Source organism: Callospermophilus lateralis, chromosome 19, assembly GCF_048772815.1.
Source record: "Callospermophilus lateralis isolate mCalLat2 chromosome 19, mCalLat2.hap1, whole genome shotgun sequence".
NCBI lineage: Eukaryota > Metazoa > Chordata > Mammalia > Rodentia > Sciuridae > Callospermophilus > Callospermophilus lateralis.
The window spans coordinates 14,434,420-14,457,581 of NC_135323.1; the positions used below are offsets into that span (position 1 = coordinate 14,434,420).

Here is a 23,162-nt window from a genome sequence, read left to right on the forward strand (position 1 = left end):
TTCTTGGCAGTATTGTGTAGTTGGAGCTAGACATCTCTTCCAGGAGTCTGTATCAACACAGCCAAGTCCTTAGGGAGGTAGCATGCGGCAAATGCATGGGTTCAAGAACCAGACAAACCTCGACTGGAAACCTGGTCTGCAAGTATGAAAAACCTGGATGATCTCAAGCAACTTACTAAATTCCCCTGAACCTCCAGAGGGAGAGTCAGTCATGCCCAGCCTACAGGATCAAGTCTGAGGCCTGGGCACAAATCTTGGTACCCAGTAGGTGTGCAACAAATATGGTTCTCTCATCTCTCCTTTCTTCCTGAAGCTTTAGTTCATCTGCATGGGCTAGTCGGGAAGCAGCTGGGTCCTAGTTCTACCACTGACTGACTGTGGAACTCTGTCTATAAAATAGATAATAGCCACCACCTAAGATCATTGCAGGATATATGCATTTTAAATCTATCAAGAGCCTTAGCAAACAAGAGTATTTCAAGCCCCTAAGGGGCATTGATAGTAGCCTTGTAGATAGACTAGGAAAGAAGTGATTGAAATAAAAAATAATTACGAGAGAACTTAAGTCATATGATCAAAAATCTAGGTAGAAGAGTTCCACTGCCTGTATTTTAATTCTACTTTAGTGGCTCTGATCTGGGGGACACCACCTACCTTTTTTCCAATCATGGTTTCTGTGGCCATAAAGTAAGCCCTACCATATAGGGCTGCTGTGAAATATCTGGCTCAGCTCTATGATCATTGTTATCACCACCACCACCACCATCATCATCATCATCTAATGTCTCTCAAGAATAAAATGGCTTTTAGTAGAGAATAAAATGGCTTTTACTTTGTGCTTTGAGATAAATGCCATCAGTTATCCAGCTGACACAGCGAGGCTACCCCTCGGTTTATCCAGTGCTTCTGGGGCATGTCTGTTGGGAGCTCAATGGAGAGGACGTAGTTGGTGGAGTGGCCCGTGGTGGAGAGGGTACCTCTCCGAGCACTTGTTTTGTAGACTGGACACACATAAATGTTCTGATGCAGAAATGTTGAACTCTCCCCTGGTTTCAGCCAAATGATGGGCAATGGGTCATAAAGGATTTTGGGGAAAGACTCTGCAATCTGCATCCCTATCCTGTCCCAACGGGCACCTTCTAAGTAAAGTCCTTTTATGTAGGCCCCATCTTCTGGGTTCCTCTCCATGGTTGTCTCTTGTGCCGTTACCTGGAAGAGTGGAAAGCTGTGAGTTCCATAACCTGCCATTTTCCTATGTGAGGTAGCAATAAGAACAACCTGGCTGTAATCCCTGCATCTGCCAGGAAGCACACTGAAGGACAACAGGGCTTCTGTGATACTTCTGCCAGACTTATGGGAGCCAGGTCTGATCCTGGTTAGGCTTGCTGTCCTTGTATATTCTAAGCATAGAGAATGTGCTCAAGGAGGAGTCAGAAGGCCACATTAACTATAGCTTAGTAACCTTCCACAATCCTTTTCCTTTTTGGACATGGATCTATGAAGTGAAGGGTTAGCTTCTGACTCAGAGGCAGGCTGGTAAAACAGTTCTGGGATGGGGGTGGATAAATGAATTTATAGTTTTTTGTCAGTTTTTGTGGTGTACAGACTCCCACCGTGGTTGGCTTCAGGCTACCAACTAAGCTGGCTCACAGAATCCCTGAGAATGTAGTAACTGGCTCTGGTAAGTTGGTATGAATGAGCTCCAGCATACCACTGTTTAGATTAAGAAGTGGTAAACTCAAATTCCTTTAGGTAAACAGAAAATGGTCCAAGTGTAGGATAATAGGGAGTGGTAAGGATTATAGTGAACCAGAGAACACAAGCTCCATTTAATATTCTAATTTTTTTCATAATGAATGGAATGTTTTCCCCCACATTTTTTTTTTTTTTTTTTTTTTTTTTGGTACTGGGGATTGAAGCCAGGACCACTCAACCACTGAGCTAAATACAGTCCCAGCCTTTGAGACAGTGTCTTGCTAAGTTGATGATGCTGGCCTTACACTTGTGATCCTCCTGCATCAGCCTCCCAATTTGCTGAGATTACAGGCCTGCACCACCAAGCCTGGCTTTTTTTCCCCATTTCTAAGGAAGAAAACAGGGTATTAACATTCCCAAGGGTATTAACATTTCTCCAAATAAAGAGTCCACCATGTTGAACAGGCTGCATGGAAGGATGCTTTCATATTTCTTGGCACCATGGTGACAGAAGTTTTCTCAGAAAAGATTCCTTTTTATACACACAGAGACAAAGCCCTGGGAGTCCCCCATTTCGTAGAGAATAGCTTTTGGAGTTACTGTAAATCATGCTAAGCATTTCATTTGGATCTCAGGGGCATTTGGGCCTTAACACGCCCAATGTTTGGATTTGCAAGGAAATTAGGCAATGTTGCTTTCTCTGGCTGGTTGCTTGAGAGGTCCTCACCCAGAGTGCCCTTACCTCAAACTCAAATCCAATGTGGTCAATAGGGATGGTGTATTTCCGGGCATAATTCTGAGAAACACCGGTCAAAAAAGACTGTGTGAAGTAGAATCCAGAAATCCAAAAGACCACAGGGGGCCCCTTGTCAATCCATTCCTGTAAAATCAACAACACATCAAAGATAGTTCCAAGGCAGAGAACAGTAAATGAGTCCCACTAAGAAATATTCTAATTCTCATTTTCCTCAAATTGTCGGTCCTCAGTTTAATTTATATTTTCTCACTTTTGAAACGAAGATACAAAGAAATATGTTGGAAACATATGTTTGTTTGTTTTTTTTTTTTTGTTGTTGTTGTTTTTTTAAAGAAAAGTACAGGTGCAAGCTGCTGTTAGGGATACAATACAGAGTCATGGGGAGCTTGGGGTGGGGCGGTTTTGTGTCTTGTCTGACAAAACAAAAGTCGCTCAGCTCCTGTGACAGTTGCCAGGTATGAACACAGGCACGTTGTTTCAGGTCTTCTGACTTTTGTAGGACAAACATCTATATATTTTTTTCTAGCAGTGGAATCTGAACTCAGAGTCTCTCATATGCTACCACAGAGCTACACCCTGCAGCCCCTATGTTTGAGTTCTTATGTGGAAAAAATCCAAGTTCACATGCTAACTCAAAAATTTTAAAAGACCAGGCAGCCAAAACAAGTGTATCCATTAGCTAAATCTGTCCCATGAGCCACCAGTTGATGATATTTATTCTAGTCCCTGTTCCTGCTTCCAGATCTGGAAAGAACATTTCTGGATGCTCAGCCTGGGGTATTGCATAGCTGCATGCCTTACTCCCCTACCTCTGAGCTGCTATTTCAGAAGGTCCTGTCCACCTGAACAAGCATGCCAGGTACCCAGTTACTCTGACTCCCAGGTACCTGAAAGAAGGCCAGGCGGGCCAGCAAGTCAGCCACGTAGCCCCCCAAGGGCTTCAGCGATGGGTAGGACTTGGCAGCCCACATGGCTGGTAATTTACCCACGAGCATGCTATTAAAGACTTCCTCCAGTTCCGAGGACATCAGGACTTGCCCTTTGATGGCTCGGCCAAGATCAATGAGGCTTCTGCGAACCACTTTGGTCAGTCTGTAAGAACAAAAGATATGGCTGAGCCTGGGTTTCCAGTGGTCCCATTCTAGCCAACTTCACTAATTCCAGCTTTCTTGCCTTTAAAAAGTCAATGAACATACAATCTTTAATTTATGGAAAAAAATAAACCTCCCATGACCTCACCACCTAAAGATAACTTCAATATACATCTTTTAAGATTTTTTTTCTATATAATCACAAATCATTTTTAATGGGTTCCTCCCATATCATCTTGGTTTTTTGGGGGGGCTACTGGGGATTGAACTCAGGGGTACTCAACCAATGAACCCATCCCCAGCCCTATTCTGTATTTTATTTAGAGACATGGTCTCACTGAATTGCTTAGGGCCTCACTTTTTGCTGGGGCTGGCTTTGAACTTGAGATCTTCCTGCTGCTGGAATTACAGGCGTGCACCACTGTGTCCAGCCCCATTATCACCTTTTTGTAATCTTAGAGAAATCTTTTCAATTCAATAAAATAAGAGACCTAAATTGTCCTTTCTTTTGACTACAAAGTGTTCCATTTTATTTATTCCTCTATCATTATTATTTCTAGACTCTTGTCATTGTAAACAACATTGCAAGGAAAATCCCTGTATATCCATCCTTGTGCAAATTTCTAATTATTTTCTTAGTAAAAGAATTTTGGGGTCAAAGGGTACATGCAGTTTCAGGGCTTTAGATCCTCAGTGCCAACGTCGTTTTCTTTATAGATTATGAGGTACACACTTGAGAAAAAGCAAGTAAAGGGCAATCTGCAAATACCAAATCACCTGCTTCTCTTTCTGGTCTCTGTGTTTTGAGGCTCAGCCCAACCCACTGGAAATTCAGCTGAGGATGCCAAAGAATCCATCACTGGAAGGAACCTGTCATGTTCAAAGATTCATCCAATCTCAACCCAATGGGCAAAAGAATGATCAAATGTCAAAAAGGGCCTTTTGGCTGTGCAGCCACTGAGCATTATGTCAGGAGGAAGCAAAGGTTCAGACACTTGGTACTTGGGTAGGCTGAGGGGTCAAGGAGCACAACTACCACCTGATGGGTCACACCACGGATCACTGTATACTTTAAGGCCTATTCTAATAACTGTGAACTCTGCCAGTTTAGAAGTTTTAGTGCTTAAGAACACTTGTACCAGAAGACAAAATAATGGCCCCCTGACATGATCTGTCATGTCACCTCATAGTTTGGATTTCCCATGTCACTGAGAGAGCAGGCAAAAATAGATAGTGAGGTGGGATGGTAGAGTATTGCTGAAGGTGAAGACTGCTGTGACCCTGTCCTCTTGCCCACAATGGCCAGTGGTAAAGTCTGGTGATGGCCCCTGCAATCATCAAGAACCAGCTCCAATGGCCTTAGGGGAAAATGGGTAGTTGCAGAGGAGGGAAGCCATCAGACCTGATTGGGCCAACAAAGACTGCAGCCTACTGTGCCTAAGCATCTGACTTACAGCAGAAGTGCTGAGCATATTCCTCCTGGGTATATATCCCATACCTTGCTTGGTCCCCTATGTGGCCAACTGCCTATTGACTCTAGAGACTAACCCTAAGATTACAGAACCAGGAAGTTCTCAGATGACATTTCTACAGTCCTCTAGAGCCAAGGCTGTCTCTAAAACTGAGCTATGGCCCTGTGAGGCAAAATGGAGATAGCAACACAGAGTGTGGAACAAGAAGGACCTTGGAGGTACAGGTGATGAGTTTTAGCCCACATAGTTCTGAGTTGGTTGAGACTTATATCAAACACTGGCATGTCTGGGCTTCAGTTTCCTTTTCTGGCCTACATGGTCTTTGACAACCCTTTTGTTTTGAATGTTTAGAAGTCAAATTGAGATGACTCACTGGGATTTGTACTAGAGTAGCTAGAAGAAAAATGAGATGGGACTAGAAAAGGACAGAGACCCTTGGCCTCATGGCCAGCCCATAATACCCCAATTTTGTAGAAGAGGCAAAGGATTTTACTTACCCTGATTTTGCAATATTGGTTGAGTGCACTGGCTCTGAAATCAGATAACCTGGGTTCAAATTCAGTTCTGACATGGAATGCCTGTGTGATCTTGGGTAAGCTACTTAACCCTTCTGAATTTCAATCTTACATTACAATGGCCATTAGTAAAGAAGGAATCCAGTGACCTTATGGGAGACTGAGTAGTAGAGGAGGGTGGCCATCATTGTCAGAATGCACAAATGAGGGCTACAGCCTATCATGCCAAGGTGCATTTTCTCATATGTAAAATACTGGTACAGGATTAGTAACTGCACATTCCAAAGACTGTGTGTGACTTGAATGGGGACCACGCATAGTGCTTGGAACCATATCAGGCACCAGGGGCTCAAAAACGTAGCTCTGATGATTGCTTTTACTATTAGCCTGTGCTTGGTTTCAGTTTGAACTTGACTTAAGATGTCACATGAATGAGTGGGAGAGAATAAATGCGAGTGATTTAACCCTAGGCCAAAGCACACTGGAGATGGTCCTATGGGTTGGGCAACCATGTTTATATAGCAGCCCCTTACTGAGTGTCAATCTCAGCTGCTGCTCATTAGATCCTACTTCATGCTCCAACTCCAGGATCCGACAAGACCCCCTGACCCACCTGTTGAATCTGATGAGCTCCTGCCTCAGGACAGTGTTCATGGATTCCTCATAGACCACAGGGTACAACTTCACCACCTCTTCCAGGTCAAAGTCTTTGGGAAGCTTGGAGAGTATGTCCTGGGCTAGTTCCTCAACCACTTCCTTGAAGTGCAGAGAACAGAGGTATGGATGAGAAATAAGATCTGCTGACTGTGGCTTTATCAGCTTAAAATTGACGTAATGAGCATTTTTCCTTTTTAAATATATTCTATCCAACCTTCCTGGAAACTCCCCTTTAGAAACCAATTCTGCCTTTGGGGGTAAGGTGGGCACTCATTATCCCGTTAGACTTGGGATGATACACACCATCCCTTTGCCTAAAAAGTGAAAATGCTGAACCATGAGCTGTTTGTTCTCATACTTCGAGTAAGGGCCTGAGGACCAGGCAGGGAATTCCTGCTCAGCCAGGTCACCTCCCACAGCAATGAACACTCAAAAAACACCCTCGTCTTCAAGGTCACCCCTGGGTGAGAATTTCCCACAGCACTCTCAGCCATCTCCTAAGGACCAGCTGGTGCAGATGGGCTGTTTCTCAATCCCAGTGACACTTGGGAAGGCAGAAAGTCATTACTCAGCATTGAGAAACAAAAGCCCAGGGCTTAGCCAAGTAGGGAAGGGGAGAGGCTTGGAAGACCAAAGAGAAGTTAAAGCCTGGATGTGGAAGAGCTGCAGTTCTGCCATCCCCTGGGTCTGGGAGGCTGGAATGTGACTTCTTTCCCTCTTCTTACTACAGGGACTCACCACCTCTATGTTGGGCCACATCAACAAGGCTGGTTTACCCTCATGCCAATGCCACTTATGGCACCACAAACCCCATCACAAAACCCAATGAGTGAGGTTCCCAGCTGAGAAGGGCTGAACATGTGGCAGTTTGGAAGGCAGAGAAGGGAAGGGCAGAGTGGGAGAGAAAGAGAATGGAGATGGCTCCAGTTCTGGACCTAGTTCTCTCTCTGATTTTACAAAGGACCTGGAGCCGGACACTTCCTCTCTCAGGGTTCACTTACAGAGTGGGTGAGTACTTCACAAAGTCTGCGCTGGGACCAACAGAAGTACCCAGAAAGATTTTAGGTGTGTCCACGACATTAAATAATGTTGAATTACATGATTATAAAAATCACCCCCTTTTCAAATTTTAATCATCTTTCCCTTTTCATTCCTCTCAAGTAGAAAGCCTTGGATTGGTGCTAATTTAGCAATTCAGGAACTCTTGCTCATCTTCCCTGTTTTAATGAGAAGCCAGAAAGGGCTCAGCTCCAGGGCTTTGGGCATCCATAGCATCTGGGAAGAACTTAACTGTCGAGCTTCCATACCTACCTTCCTCCCTTTCCCCTCCCCCTGCCCCTTCCCTTCTTCTCTTCCTCCTCCTCTCCTCTCCTCTCCCTTCCTTCCATGTGGATCATAACTTTAAAGAAATTATACTAGGTTTCCACTCACGGTTCTGATGAACAGTTTTTCAAATAAATGTTTGTAAGCAAAAGAAATTAGGTTTAAAATATTACATAAACTGTGCATAGGTGATATGTAGATACAGAAAAAAAATCATTAAGGTTATATAGGAATAGTTGATGTTTTGGAAAACCTGATCCTCTTTCAGCTCTGTATTTAAGGATCCTCCACAGTAAGAGCAGAGCACACCCCCTCCCTCAGGGGTCTGCCAGGTCCCTCTTTTTATGTCTTCTTGGTCAACGGCCTGGGAGACTGAATGACTCTCCTCCTGAGCAGTTACCTGAGGGGACTTTCCACTCCCTCCTGACTGTCTAGGGAGGGTCAATAGCACCCCTTGAAAGAGCTGATTGGTTTCCTGATTGTCCTTGGTGATGTCCGCGTTATCATGGAGGCCAAATACTTCCGGGTAGGCTGTGATGGGGAGGGTCCTGATATAGTTGATGTAGGACTGGAAAAGAAATCTTGAGTTGACAAAAATGCAGTCTCATGAATGACTCAGGGCTTGGCTGGGCCAACTGGAACAGGAGTCTCACTATGTCAGGAATTTGCCCCCCAACCCAAGGCTGGGGAAATATATCATAAGCTCTTCTTCATACAGTTTTCTGGTACAAGTATGAAAGCACATGGGCAAAGGAAGAGCTTCCCTCCAAACCCCAAATTCCTCTCTGTTCCCCATGTAGTCCTGATTTTAAAGTTATAGAGCACAGGGTTCAGAGCCTAGCTATAGATCACACTAACTGTGCAAATGTAGTCCATCATCTGAATCCCAAATTTCCTTATTTGTAAATGGGAAGACAAATGGTTATAAAGAAAGGCAGCTTGGGCATATGACAGGCAATTGATAGAAGTACTCCTCTTCATCCTTCATCCAGATATCTTGTTCTCATCTTACCTATTTCATTCTCCTGTCCCCACCCTTTACCACCTCCTGAACCTTTGTTTATAAGCAGCAATTAACAGCAGGTTCACAACCAAAGCTTCATCTTTTCATCCTTCTCTTCCCCTCACCAAAGTATGGCAGATGGATGCCATACTTTGAAGGACCTCGTCTACCAAATACCTAGCATTTGTTAAATAGTGACAACATCTGGAATATTGTAAATAATTAAAATAAATAATTAAATTAATTTAAATAATTAAATAATTTAAAACAATTAAAATAATTGAAATTAATTAATAATTTTAATAAAATAATAATTTTAAAATAATTAAAATAAATAATTAAATAGTGACAACATCTGGAATATTGGAAACAGCTTATGGATCCAAGACCACCGCTGTAGCCTAGTCATAATATAGAGACTACTGAGTCCCTTTGGGGAAAGAGGTGGGCCATTCTTACCTGGTAGGGACCATGGGGAGGGATGTAGTAAGTCTTTCCAGGAGCAAGGAAATAATGGTCCTCCTCAACTTCCTTACAGTAGAACGTGGACAGTAGGGACAGCAGGAGACGCCTGTCTTTGTCATCTGTCACTCTACCTCCATAATTACATTCCCCTGGGAAAACCAACAGGTGAAGAAGTTGAGCCCAGGGAAGGTCATCATGAGCTTGGTCCTTGGTCATTAAACAGAGGATCTTACTGGCCAAGAAACCCTATTGGAAACAGGGTGACCCCGAGGACACAGTGCAGCTGATGCCATGTTCAGCTTGGGATGAGAAGGCCATTTTGGTACTATGGTTGCTATAAAAACAATATTCTCCATATTAAAAATTTCTTAGAAAATAAAGACAAAAAAAATACAATCAGCAAAAATTCCACCAAAGATAACTATTAATGAGGCATCTTCCAAACTCCCCCCCCCACACACATATCTGTATACATCTATGTGAAAGGCATTACAAAAATTGGGCTTAGTACAAGGAATTTGGAATGAAACAGTCTACATCTCTAGTACATAACAATAGTTTCCTGTTGACAAAAAGTAGAGATAAAAAGAATTGGATGATTCTTTGGAGGGGACATCAAATCCAGTTCACCAACCCCAAGACACATTTTCTAGCTTGCCTAGATACCATAGTACTGCAGTATGTGGTGTCACCTGGTATTTGGTAGTTGGGGTCAACACACTAGGTCAAAAGGAGAAGACATGTATATATGATGCATACAAGGACACCCTGGAGGGTGGGCTCATTCTCAAGTTCAACTGTTTTAGGAAAAGATAGGTTTGCAGAAAGGAAGAGAGACTTCAGATTCTCTTGGCCCTGACTTGGAGGGGTGTAGTGTGCAGATAGTGGGGTATGGGTGCTAGTTAAGGGAGATGTGAGGGACAGGAGGAAGCCCATACAGAAGCTGTTTTACCTTAGGCCAGTTAATCTAGCTGTCTGCAGCCCTGTTGATGTCTCCAGGCCTACAGCAAGGTCAGCTTGAACATGGCAGCTTGTTTCAGTGCTGAGTAGGTTTACAACACACTTGAACTACAGCAACAAAGGGAGAGTGGTTTTCTTCCTGATGAAATCAGTGTGGCAGTGTTCAAGGGCACCCAGAGTTGTGACACGAGGTCCCACCACCACTTCCTCATTGTGAATTTTCTTCAGGGGACACCCCTGCAGGATCATTTTATGTTTATGAAGGAATGATCATTACTTTATATCTACATACCTGTCTTCTTTTTGTAGCAAGAGCAAAAGTTCCAAGAGAGGCCAAGATGGACCTTAGATATCTTCTAAATTGTCCCTGTTGCAAGGATGTATACCAGATTAAGAATGGGTGACTTTGGCCCCTCTGACTTGACCACCTTTCTAGAAAAGACCTGACTCTGGTTGGTGTTGGTGGAGAACTCTAATGATCGCCTACATCTGGTTCTTATTTCCTGGGTCCCTAAGAGTAGAAGGGCCAAGCGACACATTCTTATACATTTAATTGCTGGTTTGAGTCCTTCAGTGCTATCTCTGTTGAAGTGGCCTGTACACAAGTATTTGTCAAGATGGTAGCAAAAAAAAAAAAAAAAAAAATCGATGGAACATATAAATTACCTATAAATAGGTAATTATAATGAGCAGAAACCATTGTCGATTTGCACTGGTCATGTAGAGTGGGCAAGAAATGGACCTTTGATGTCTTTGCCTTTGAGCTTTGGGGATTGTTGCCTCAGCCCAAGTGGTCTATCCTGAGTGGCACTATTGGAAGTGGACTATCCTCAAGCTTGCTGGCATAGGCAGGGCAGGTTGGTTTGTACCCTGTACATGGTCCTCCACTAAGACTGCATTCTAGGCAATAGTGTACTTATTCTATGGTCCGATGGAACCATTGGTCCATGCCATGCTTCTGTGTGGCACAGAGTGATGGAAACATGACCAACTTTGAAGAAGCTCTTCTATCAAACTAAGATCTGCTGTACTTGTGCCGCTTGTGTCACACGGGGGTTTGTTTTAGGGGACACTGTACTGGTTAAGGTCAGCATGGCCTTCTACGACTGAACATATTCTCATGTAGGTTTTTCAAACTCGGCACTAGTAGCATGTTGGATTAGTGAGTTTTGTGTTTGGGGGGAGGGCTGTGCACTGTGTTGCAGAATGTTTAGCAGCATCCCTGGCCACCACCCAGAAGATGCCAGTAGCACCCTTTCTTTAGTTGTGACAATCAAAACATGTCTAGATGCTGCCAAGTGTCCCCGAGAGGAAAAGCTGACTACAGTTCAGAACAACTGTTCTAAAGCCTGTCCCTGCTCAGCTGTAAAATGGGGTTACTGACGTGAAGTTTGTAAGATTGCTGTCAATACTCAAAGTGTGTAAAGTGCGCGTCACTGCGTGGAGAAAAACCAGACAAACTTAACACATGGACCTGAAGGGGAATTGTGTGTGATCATGAGATGCCCAAATCTTCTTATAAAGCTGAATTTTGACGTGTGGCCATGGTATTTCACCTCTATTTTATCCCCTGTATCTGGGGTTACATTGTATATTCCTTGAAAGTAGCCACCAACTTTTCTTATGCCTCTTCATTCTTCTATATCATATACTAGTATGTATTGGGTGCCTAGTAAAAGGTTGCTGATGTCGAGCAGATTACAAATTACATCTGTAATCCCAGTGCTCACAAGGCTGAGGCAGGAGGATCACGAGTTCAAAGCTAGCCTCAGCGACAGTCAGATGCTAAGTAACTCAGTGAGATCCTGTCTCTAAATAAAATATAAAATCAGGCTGGGGATGTAACTCAGTGGTTGAGCACCCCTGAGCTCAATCCCTGGTACTGATGAAGGCTTTAATACAAACTAGCTAGGAGGGTGCCCACCTCAGGACTCCTCTGCAGGAAAAGCTTTCCTTCTTCCCATTCCCCTTTCTTCTTCCACTTGTCAAATTCCTGCTCATCCCTTGAAACCCAACTCTTAAAACTTTCAGAAAAATTTTCACGATTACCCGCCTCCAGTCCCCTGAGATTTCATCAAATTAGGATGCCTTTCTGCTTTACAAATGTTTTTCTTACAGAACTTATCACTGTATTATCATTCATTTGTTTATAATTTCTACCTTTGTAGCTTGTAGATTGGCCATAGAGAACATACCTTAATTTTCTGGTCCCTATTTTTTACTATATCAAGAATGATGACCAACATTAGGAAGAGTTCAATGCTGGTCGAATGAATGAATGAGGAAGGGGCTGAATAAGTCAATGGAGACAGTAGCAAAAGGGCAAGAGGGTAAATATGGTTCTGGAGGTTTACAGCAGCAGAGCCCTTCCCACAAATACCTGTCAGGTAGGTCAGAGCTTCAAATGGCACCTCCTTGTAGTCATTGAGAAACATCTGGATCTGCCGCATACTAATCCTGAGGTCAGATTCATTGAATTCATAAGGAATATTCCAACCTGCAAGAGGCAGAGAAGAATTAGAGGGTTCAGTGCTGAGAGCTCTTAATTTCCACTCAGAGACTGAGCCAGTGGAGTTAAGCATCATTATGGATCAAGAGCCTTTTCGGCCCTATGAATATCCAGCCCTGGGCCAACTATTAGCCTTGACATTTATTGCCAACGTGGGAACCATTCTGCCAGAGAAAACATCCATTCTAAAATCAATTTCCTTATGGGTCTCCCTCTTTGTTAAGGAAGATGTTAACATCCTAGGATTTGTGGAATGAGAATTATTCAGCCTGGCTGCAGTAATTCACAGAGCTCCAAAAATAACACCAAAGTGTAGCTGAAAGCAGTAGCAATGACTTCACAACAGAATGAAATTGGCTTTAAGATGTCCCTTCCTTGAGCTCCTGGGAGAACTGGATGGTCGACCTTAAAGAAACTGCCACTTGCATTTCCAAGGGTCAATGATAACGCCCACTGGGACTAGAGGATGACATAAATGTATGCACAGGGCCTGGTGTATGCCAGCAGGGTGTGGTGGGCCCTGTGCCTAACCAAGGAGTTTAATTTCCTCCTAAAAATTCACATTCAAATTAAAACATAACAAGATAATAAAATTCATGTGCTGGCAAACAAAGCACATTGGGGCAGTTGGTTCTGAGACAAACTGTTGCATGGATTTCTAGAGGCCTGGCATGAAAAGAGGTGGTGGGAGAATGTAATGGCTGACATTAGACGCAGAGGGAGCTTCCTTTACCCTCCACCCTCCCTAGAAGAGTCATGTGCCATGTGGAGCTAACTGGGGCTGGCCAGAGTGCAGGGGTTGAAGAATAGGAAGTGGATGCTCTGAGAAAATCACCATTAGGACAATTTGTCTCCTTATCTAACCCAAAAGGACTGTGGGGAATACCCTGTGGTAGGTCATTTCATGGCTAGTGAATAGAGTCAAAGGCAGGCCATGGATGAGAGAAAGATAATTCAACTTGAAATTCAACTTGAACACCACGACAAGAGATTTGTATATAGCAGTTTGACAATCTGCTCTAACAAGATTACTTATTACTTGTAAGTTATACCAAGGGTAGTTTACATTGATAAACACATTTGTTAATAGTTTTCGGGAAGAATCATAGACAAATGTCCTTGGTGAATCCCTGTCTCTCATTGTCATGCACATGTAAAGAGAGCTATCTAAAATGTTATAAGTCATCTGGTGACAACTTCCTGGAGAATGGTCATTGTACCTAAGATAGACAAACACAGGCCCAAGTGAAGAGCCTGCAGTCCTCCTGTTATCACATTACTTCAGTAGGTATCGGCTTCTGATTCTGGAGCATGACTTTTTCCCTCACATTGACATTAATGCGGTATTGGATTGCCAGGTTTAGCAAAAATATAGGTCACTGAGTGAAATTTTAATTTCAGATAAATAACAAATAAGAAAAGAGTATAAATATGTCCAAATTATTGCACAGAAGAGACACGGTTTTTCTGGTCATCTGCGTGCAAAGCTGAACACCACCTGTAAGCACACCTTCATCTGCCTGTGACCCTTCCCCTGGGCAACCTAGATGCACTGCCATGGCTCACCTAGGGGTCCAAAGTTCCTCCTCTCTTGAACGATGGCGTGGAAGAAGCAAAGACCAAACAACAGCTTTTGCCACATGACTGGCTTGGTACAGCTTTGGAAGAACGTGGGGTCTGAGATGGGGTCATTGAGGTAGGAGCGCAAAAGGTTGGCCCGAAGCCCTTTTGGGGGCTCGTTGGTCATTTTGATCCCATTCTGGAGAATGCTAACTGGAAACTTCTCTGATGGATAGCTGGTTAACCAGAGTCTGGAAAAACAATGGATTCAACTACTGAGAGCAGTACAGTAAGTTATTCTGAAAACAAGAGCAAACGATAACAGCTATCATTTATTAGCACCTCTAGATGCCCAGCACATGTGAGAATTTATATGTGTCCTTTGAACCCCTTCAACCCTCACAGCCACCCAATGAGAGATATTTACCATCCCGTTGTCAGTGAGGAAACAGAAGCATGGAGCAGTCAGGTGGTCTTTCAAGGACACACTGCTTAGAAGTAGCTGCTGTGCACCTGGGACTCTCTGACCCCGAAGCCTTTGCTCTTAAACCCCTTAATTGGACTTTTTTTTTTTTTTTTTGGTACTGGGGATTGAACTCAGGGGCACTTGACCACTGAGCCACATCTCCAGCCCTATTTTGTATTTTATTTAGAGACAGGGTCTCACTGAGTTGCTTATTAGCACCTTGCCTTTGCTGAGGCTGGCTTAGAATTCATGATGCTCCTGCCTCAGCCTCCCAAGCTGCTGGGATTACAGGTGTGTGCCACCATACCCGGCCTTTACTTGGACTCTTTGAGCATCAGTTTTAGATTAAAGTACTATACAAGGCACCCTCAAATCTACTCTATTACCTGTTTTTGTGTGGCTTTTTTTTTTCTTTTCTTTTTTTGTACCAGGGATTGAACTCAGGGGCACTCTGTCACTGAGCCATATCCTCAATTCTATTTTGTATTTTATTTAGAGACAGGGTCTCACTGAGTTGCTTAGTGCCTTGCTTTTGCTTAGGCTGGCTTTGAATTTGTGATCCTCCTGCCTCAGCCTCCCCAGCTGCTGGGATTACAGGCATGCCCCACTTTGCCCGGCTCTATCACCTGCTGTTTTTGTAAATGAAGTTTCACTGGGACATGGCTAAGCCCCTTCATCTACATCTTGTCTATACCTGCTTTTACCCTACAACTTCAGAGATTTATAGTTGCAACAGAGACAACATGGCCTGCAAAGCCTAAATAATTTACTGTTTCACTCTTTAGAGGAAAAGTGTGCTGACCCAAATCAAATAGGAAATGGTATTTAAAAGGGGCCCTGAAACTATGGGAAAGTTTTTTTCTTTAAAATGCAATTTTTAAATTTATGTCCACAAAAAATGGGAATATATGTAAACATGTTTGGAAGAAAACAGAATTTGTAATTTTTATTCCTATAGGTTAACATTTGGATACATTGCTCTCCAGGCTTTGATGAATCTGGTTTTCCTATCCAAGCTCAAATCACCCATACACCATGGCATCCTGTTTTTTATTTATTTGTTTGCTAGACATTACAGAGATTGCCAACAGGTGGATTGCAGATGGGCGGTCTTCAGAGATACAGGTCATAGGCTGAGCAACCATGTGAATGAGGGGAGCTGGGATGTGGTGAGGCTTGGTGGGCAGCTGGCAGTGGTCAAGGCACAGGGCTGGGAGACTAGAGGAGGGGTCCTAAACCATGGTTTAAGTTCCGACTTCAGACGACAGAGGGGCAATGTCTGGCTCACACCACTCACATTCAACAGTGCTGTAACATAGTTTTGAAGTCGTTTCCCACTTTTCACAAACTAGAGCTTTCTTTTAAAATTTTAGATCTGCAATTTCTTTTTTAAATAATCAGAAAACCTACTACTACCACAAGAAGCCTGTATTCCTGCATGAGAACAATTAGTATTAAGCAGTAATACCTCAACAAGATTAATTTTTTATTTATCAAATGTCATCAATGGCCCATGAGTCCACACACCATCCCAAACCATATAACATTCATGAAACTCATGGACTTCCCTCCTTTGAAAGCTTTCATGACTGTAGTAAATCAACGGTGGGTTTAATGTGACTTTGTAAACAAGCACTACTTCCCTATTTTCAGGCAGACATGAGCCAAATGAAAGCAACCAGTAAGCGGGGTTGCCTAAAGCAGGGGGTCAGCAAACTTTTCCCTCAGAGGACAGAAGAGTAAATATTTCAAATCTTGTGGGCTCACCCCGGTGTCTGTCTCAACTACTCATAGCACAAAAGCAAACACTGACACTATATGACTAACTGGGGGTGTTTTTCAATAAGACTTTATTTATGCTCACTGAAATTTGAACTTCATGTAATTTTCATGTGTCATGAAAGATCATTCTTTAGGCTCCTCCCCCCACCTGTTTAAAAATTAGATTGCAGGTCATATCAAAAACAGGCAGCAGACTGGTTTTAGCCCACAGGCCATTCCCTAGCCTAGAATCTGGAAAAGAGACTCCCTGAACATTTTGAGTTGGTTCTACTCTTCATCCCATGAATAGAAAAACTGAAGTTCAGACTTGCTGGGCTTTAAAGTTCACAAAAACCAAATCGCTGTTTCCAACGTTGATTAAAATTCCATGAAGCCCCCAAAATGGAGGATAGAGAAATGGCAAATTGTGCCTAGACCACAGGTAGCATGTTTTTTAGATCAATAATATTCAAAATAAAATCAGTCTTGATGGCATTTAATCTAACTTCCTAGACACTTCCCCAAATAACTTCTTATAACAACTTCTTATAACATACACCTCAGAGTCATTAGCTAACCTCTCAGTATTCCCTAATATTCCCTATTTGCTTTTACAAACGCTGTCCCTTAGGACTGGAATCTCCTTTCTGGAAAACTCCTACTCATCTTTCAAAAACCAGGCAACCATCTGTCCTCCAGACCTTCCCCCGCTGTCTTGGCCCTCTTCTGTGTTCCGTGGTTCTTGATTGACTATTGTATGGTCTCCACATTACTCATCCATGAGTTCTTTCCCTAGACTGAGCTTCTGAGGGGCAGGAATGTGTGTTTCCATCTTTGTATCCCGGGCACCAGTATGCTACCAGGAACTTGAGGCTGGGTCCCAAAGTCAGGCAGGCAGGGGAGCGCATCATCTCACCTGAATCTCACGTGGGTGCTCTCAGGAACAATCACCTCCTCACAGATCTTCTCCAGTGCAGGCATCCAGCTTGTGGCCAGGTGGCAGTTCTGTAAGACCACCCAGGTCCCTTCTTTTATGGCATTGTTTATCATTTTGGCAGCAATAGGACCTTGGCCTTGGCCAAGGGAGATGGTCTGTGTTTTGGGACCTCCCATGCTAAGGTCATCTGCAAACTTCAGCAGGCCTGAGACCAGGAAGAACAGGGGGTTTGAAAGAGGATAGGCCAGTTAAGCCCATGTTGCCAGTAAGGAAGGGGACATTTAAAAGTTTGGATTCACAAAGAAACTCATTGACTTTTTTTTTTTTTTGAGGGTCTCAATATTTTGCCCAGGATGGCCTCCAACCCATGATACTCCTGCCTCAGCTCTCCCACTAGCGAGACTAAGGTGTGTGCCAACACACTTGGCTTTCATTGGTTTCCATTAATTACAAAATAAATATCTCTCTGAAAGAGCTTTAGACAATCTAGTAAGATGGCAAATGAAGGCTTTTGCTCTAAATGTGTACACATTCTTGCCGTAAAAAGTGTACAGACTGAAAAAAAAAATCAGGGCTTGAAAGAAAGGGAAATTGTTAGGTGCCAAAAATGAAGAGGAAACTCAAAACTGGAGGTATGCATATCACCAAACAAATAGGAACTGTGTTTTTATGAATTTTAGTAGGAAATATAAGAAATTATATAGTGAGATTAAGTCTTTTTCATGATTATCTTCCCCAGGGGTAGCCAATGTTATTAGGTTTGTGAATCCTTCCAGAGATATTTTATGCACATACCATTAAATTATATGGATTACAGAACATTTGTTTGTTTCACTTAATGATGTATTTTATAGTTCTTTCTCCTATCAGTATATATGTAAAGACCTTATGCTTTTTACTTTTCTGGAATAGCAAGACATCAAATTTAAAAACCACAGAAGAAAGACCTATACACTTGATTAAAGTCTTTATGCTTTATGTCTTGAAAAAGTATTTTTGCCATTGGAAAATACCATGTTTTATTTAGTCAATCTAGAGGGTGAAGTTTTGACAGGATGGGAAATTTAAGCTTTGAACTCCTAAGAAATGGGAAGCTGGAACTGAGACGTATGTGTGCACCCCTCAAAGGGCTGCACTTCAAGAAGACCAGAAATATGTCTACTAACTTATGGAAGTTTGTCACTGATTTGGAGCTTGGGTGAAAAAATATAAGCAACAATTCTCTGGTGAGAAATCAAAACACTGAGTTCAGACCACATGCAGAGGAGGGGTATGAATTCACAAAACCTTCTGGTAGAAAATTCTCTAGCTGAGAAATTTTCCATGAAATTGATCCAGAATGTCAACACCCCCTGGGGACCCATGTTTGCATAGAGAAAGTTGTCCTGTTGGGACACTCCTAAAACCCAAAGTATTTGAGACTTCTACAAATAACACAACCTTAATTATTGTGGATTCACTTTAAAAGACACAAACTACAGGAGGAAGTACATTACTAAGAGGGATAGTCAGCACACAGAACAATCAGATTCCATAGATTCTCTGTGATAGGTAAATGGTGTCCCTCCCAAACTTATAAACTGAAGTTCTAATCCCCAGTGTCTCAAAATGTGACAGTAATTGGAGACAGGTCTTTCATAGAGGCAGTTAAGTTGAAGGCAAGGAAGCAATCACAACCTACTGGGGGGTACTGGGGTTGTAGCTCAGTGGTGGAGTGCTTGCCTAGCATATGTGAGGCACTGGATTTGATTCTCAGCACCACATATAAATAAATAAATAAAATGAAGGTATTGTGTCCATTTACAACTTAAATAAATAACTACAAGGGTTATGTGAAAAGTATGCAGATATAAAGGTGCTTCCACAAGCCAAAGATAAAATAATATGAGAATAAAAAGAAAATGACAGCAGTGGAAACAAACACTAACATATTTGAAACATAGAATATGTTAAAATCCATGCATTCACAATGGTATAGAAAAACCAGAGTGGATCACTGTTCACTTCAGAGATTGCCAGGGTGTCAGTTCAATATTATGAGTGCTGGTAAACGAAAAGAACCAAGCATCCTTTCTGCCCATCCTGTCTGGACTATTCAGAGTAAACCCAAGAGTTGACAAGGGAAAAGAGTTTCAGCTAATGAATGTGGAAGGAAGAACAGAATTAAAATATCACCATTTCACAGCCTCTAATGAAATAATGGATCTTGGTAATGATTTTCAAAGGCTGCTGAAACCATTAGTCAGTGGTTCCCATCATTGATTGGACACTAGAATTTACTAAAAAGCTTTGTAAAACACGATGCCAGGGTTCCACCCTCAAGATTTTAATTTAATTGGTCTAGTGTGCATTGAGATCTCTCTGAAAGCTTCACTAGGAGGGACACAGAGCCAAAGAGGTTTCCTCTGAAGTCATCCAAACTGAGTCTGAAAGGGTCAGAGATTGCTCCCTGGCAATAATCCCTTGGTGCTCCCAGGAACCTGGAGTCTGTTCGTTTCAGCTCTCCCCTCTGCCCTCCTCCCAGGAGCAGGGTGCTGCTGGCTTTCTACCTGGTGAAGGTAACAGCCAAACTCCTCAGCTCTCACAGGAGAGGGTCAATCTGTCACTTGTGTTTCTTGTACTCTTTCTTCATCCAGCAACAGAGAAAACTAAAGCACTGAGAACCCAAAACCACTCTATTCCTGTCAATGACTCACATCCTTCTGTATCACGAGATAGTCTGGAAATCTTGGAATCGTGTATTTCTGGAAAGTTACACAAATCGGGTAAGGGGTGGTTACTTCTGGGAGGGTGAGAAGAAGGATGTTCCTACACTCCATGACAGGCTTTCTCGACCTTGGCAAGAGTGATGTTCTAGACAGGGTCATCTTTTATTGTAGGAACTGTCCTGTGCACTGCAGGCTGTCACGCAGCGCCCTCAGTCTCTGTCTTCTAGATGCTAGTAGCATCTCTCCTTCCAGTTGGAACAACACAAAAGTCTGCATGTGTTGTGCAAACGTCCTCCCTGAGGAGGCAAAATCCCCCTGCTAGAGCCACAGTCCTATACTTTTATGCTGTTTTTATTTTTTTAAACTATATGCAGTATTAATTATCCAAAAATATTTTAATTAAATAAGCCAGAGAATATTAAGACAAAGATAAGCAATCAGCAGTCAGCAGACTGAGTCTAGCCCTAGTCTTGGCCCTTGCAACATTTTTAGGAAAAACAAATTTGCATGACTTACCAAGATTTTAAAATGGGTCATTTCTACATTTCAGGTCTCTCATGAAAAATCAGATGATCAAGGTGATTCTGGGTTCATCTTCCCAGATGGCACAATTCCCTGGGTGCTGATTAGTGTTACCCTTCTAGGCAGGAAATGAAATATTCACTCATCTCAGTCCCTGAGGTGGTAACAGGCTAAGGTGACTGTTACTGGCTGGGCCTTAAGGCAAGCGAGTTTGTGATCCCTGCTCTCAAGGACACACCCCTGTCAAGCGTCCACACATTCTGGGCTTTTGAGATTCCTCATATAATATTGTGTTCTTACCTGCCATGGGGTCTGCACCTGGAGACAACACGAAAATCAATGGTGCACAACAATTGGAATCCTTGTAGGATCCCTGGAGATCAAATGTAGGGGCTTCAATGTACACCTTTCCCATGTGATCAGAAATGAACTCCCGAATGGCCGGGACTATCTTGTCAGGCCGCAAACATCTGAGGATGACCATCCTGTCTAGTCCTTGGAGGGACTTCCAAGGTCCGGGGAATCTCTCTTCATGGGGCCAGGCTGAGTCATAGATCATCTTCCACTCCTTCGTATTTTGTGCCAAATGTACCATCAGGCCTCTCAGTTTGGGTAGCAAGGATGCCCGAACCACTTCTGCCCACGCCTTCTCAGACAACCATTCGGAAGCTGGGTTGGGGTAGGGGTTGTCTAGGGCAACACCACCGGTGAGAAGGAAGTACCACATTTCCTCATTAATTTCTTTCTTCTCTTTCAAGATACCTACAGTCAGCAGGAGGGAGAAGAGCAGCTTGTCTTTCTCAAACAGAGAGCGGCACACGTTGTTATAGATGCTCAGGGTGAAATGTTCAATGATGTAATTGATACGCTGTTGCAGGTCATCGCTCTTAGCACTATGGGCCAGGGAATGCATGTAGAGGTTGATGAACCACGTCAGTGAGTACTGGTACATGGGCTCGATGTGGGCCAGGTCAGAGATACAGAAGAATATGGTAGCAGAGTGCACAGCCACGGGCTTGTAGCCCATTCGAGTTGCATCGATCTCCATTTCTGTGGAGGAAGCTATTTCCTGCTTCTCAGAGATCTCTTCAGAGAGCAGTTTGGAGGAGGACAGAACTTTGATGGCGGTTTCGTCCTCAAGGATATTGCCCTCAGACAGGGAGAGGACCTCTAAGATCTTATCTTCAATTTCTTTTAACTGCCTCTTGTTCTGGGCACTTTCCACAATTAACATGTTCTTTTTTTCTTCCAGTTCTGGCTTTTCCTTGGCAGCCACGATGCCAAGGAGTTGGTCCTGGAGACCCAAGGGGGTGATCATGAAGTTGAGGAGACAGACTTTCACGGCAACTTCAGGGAGGTAATGTGGGTTCCTCAGACGGGTGGTGATGTATAACTTAAAATCCCTCGAGTATTCGATGATGTTTTCACCCAGCCTCATGTATTCCACCCCCTGCTGCTTAAAGGTCGCCTTGAGCAAGATGGGTTCGATAAAGGCATCCAGCTCTTCTCCCACGTTTTCCAGTAAGACTGGGGTGCCAAACTGCAGAGCATTCTCCAAAGTCCTTACGTAGGTGGCATCTGAGAACTTGATGACAGACAGTTTATTCACTTTCTCCATGTTCTTGATCCACTTATTGGCCTGCCCCTGTGGGTCGATCATCAAGGCCCAGCGTCTAGAATTAGACACGATTATGCCATTGTCAATGGAGAAGGAGTCAATGGGAAGCCCAGCAATCTGCCAGGCACGGATTTTGACAGGATCCCCTAATGTGTTGCTGAGACTGAAGTCACTGGAGCGCGGGATGACCCTCTCCTTACAGTCGGCCAACCACTCCTTTTGGCATTGGGCCCGATAATCCACTGTGAAGGCGCCCAGATAAGCCACGGTCCCAGAGGACACTAATACGTCCCCTGTCAGATTATTATAGCGGATCCCCAGCCGCCGGGCAGCTTCTGTCCATCTGTCCTTCTCTCCACCAAGACCACTGATTAACTTCTCTGCCCTGATAAGCTTTTGGGAGCAGATTTCAATGTTTTCCTCCAGCGCATTTTTCTTGGTGTTCATCTCTTCAAATTCGTCATTCAAGGCCTGGAGACGGTCTTCCACCAGCTTCAGCTCTGCACGTTTCTGGTTTAGCTTCTGCATCTGTATGTCCAGCTTCCCCTCCGCCTCCTTCAGTCGCTCCCGTTTGGGAGCCACCACCTTGGCCACGCGATCGTACACCTCCATGGCCCTCACCCACTTGCACAGACCCTCACAGGCAGATGACACGTTTTTAATGACAGCTGGCTGGAATTCTGGGTGATCAATAAATCTTTCCCGGATCCGTTTCATGATCAATGGGGGGATATTGTCTTTGTCATATGTCTTGAGACTCTCCAAGAACTTCAGATCTCCAAGAACCTTTTTTGACACTCCCCAGAAATCTTCTATCATCTTACCTGTTTGGTACAGGAAACAGAGATAGACTGTTGAAGGCATTTTTGCCTTCTACTCTCTACTCTCTACTGTCTGCCACTCCCTCAAAGTGTAAGCTCCTTCTTTGTTTTCTAGAGATGTGAAGTTCTGCACCAAGGCCTTGGGATTACAGGCGTGCAACACCATGCCCAGCATAGTTTCATTTGTTTACCTTTGTGGTGCTGGGATCACACATGCTAGACACACTCTAGCACTGAGCTACACACTCCCTCCAGCTGACCTTCTCCACATCATCTCTGCTTTGTTCCTTGGACTTGGGCTACAAAGCACCTCCCTTCAATT

General features: G+C 43.4%; 1 protein-coding gene across 1 annotated transcript in view; it reads right to left on the minus strand.

The window, feature by feature from the left end:
• Positions 1-855: 855 nt before the first annotated feature.
• Positions 856-23,162, minus strand: part of Dnah3 (dynein axonemal heavy chain 3) — a 153,790-nt gene continuing 131,483 nt past the window's right edge. Inside the window, exons 52-61 of the mRNA XM_076840105.2 lie at positions 20,702-22,843; positions 17,151-17,376; positions 14,014-14,258; positions 12,319-12,435; positions 8,973-9,127; positions 7,911-8,078; positions 6,144-6,286; positions 3,340-3,544; positions 2,438-2,575; positions 856-1,209 (exon numbers count right to left, since the gene is read on the minus strand). Of these exons, the coding sequence (XP_076696220.1) occupies positions 856-1,209; positions 2,438-2,575; positions 3,340-3,544; positions 6,144-6,286; positions 7,911-8,078; positions 8,973-9,127; positions 12,319-12,435; positions 14,014-14,258; positions 17,151-17,376; positions 20,702-22,843 (3,893 nt within the window). The remainder of the gene's footprint in view (positions 1,210-2,437; positions 2,576-3,339; positions 3,545-6,143; positions 6,287-7,910; positions 8,079-8,972; positions 9,128-12,318; positions 12,436-14,013; positions 14,259-17,150; positions 17,377-20,701; positions 22,844-23,162) is intronic.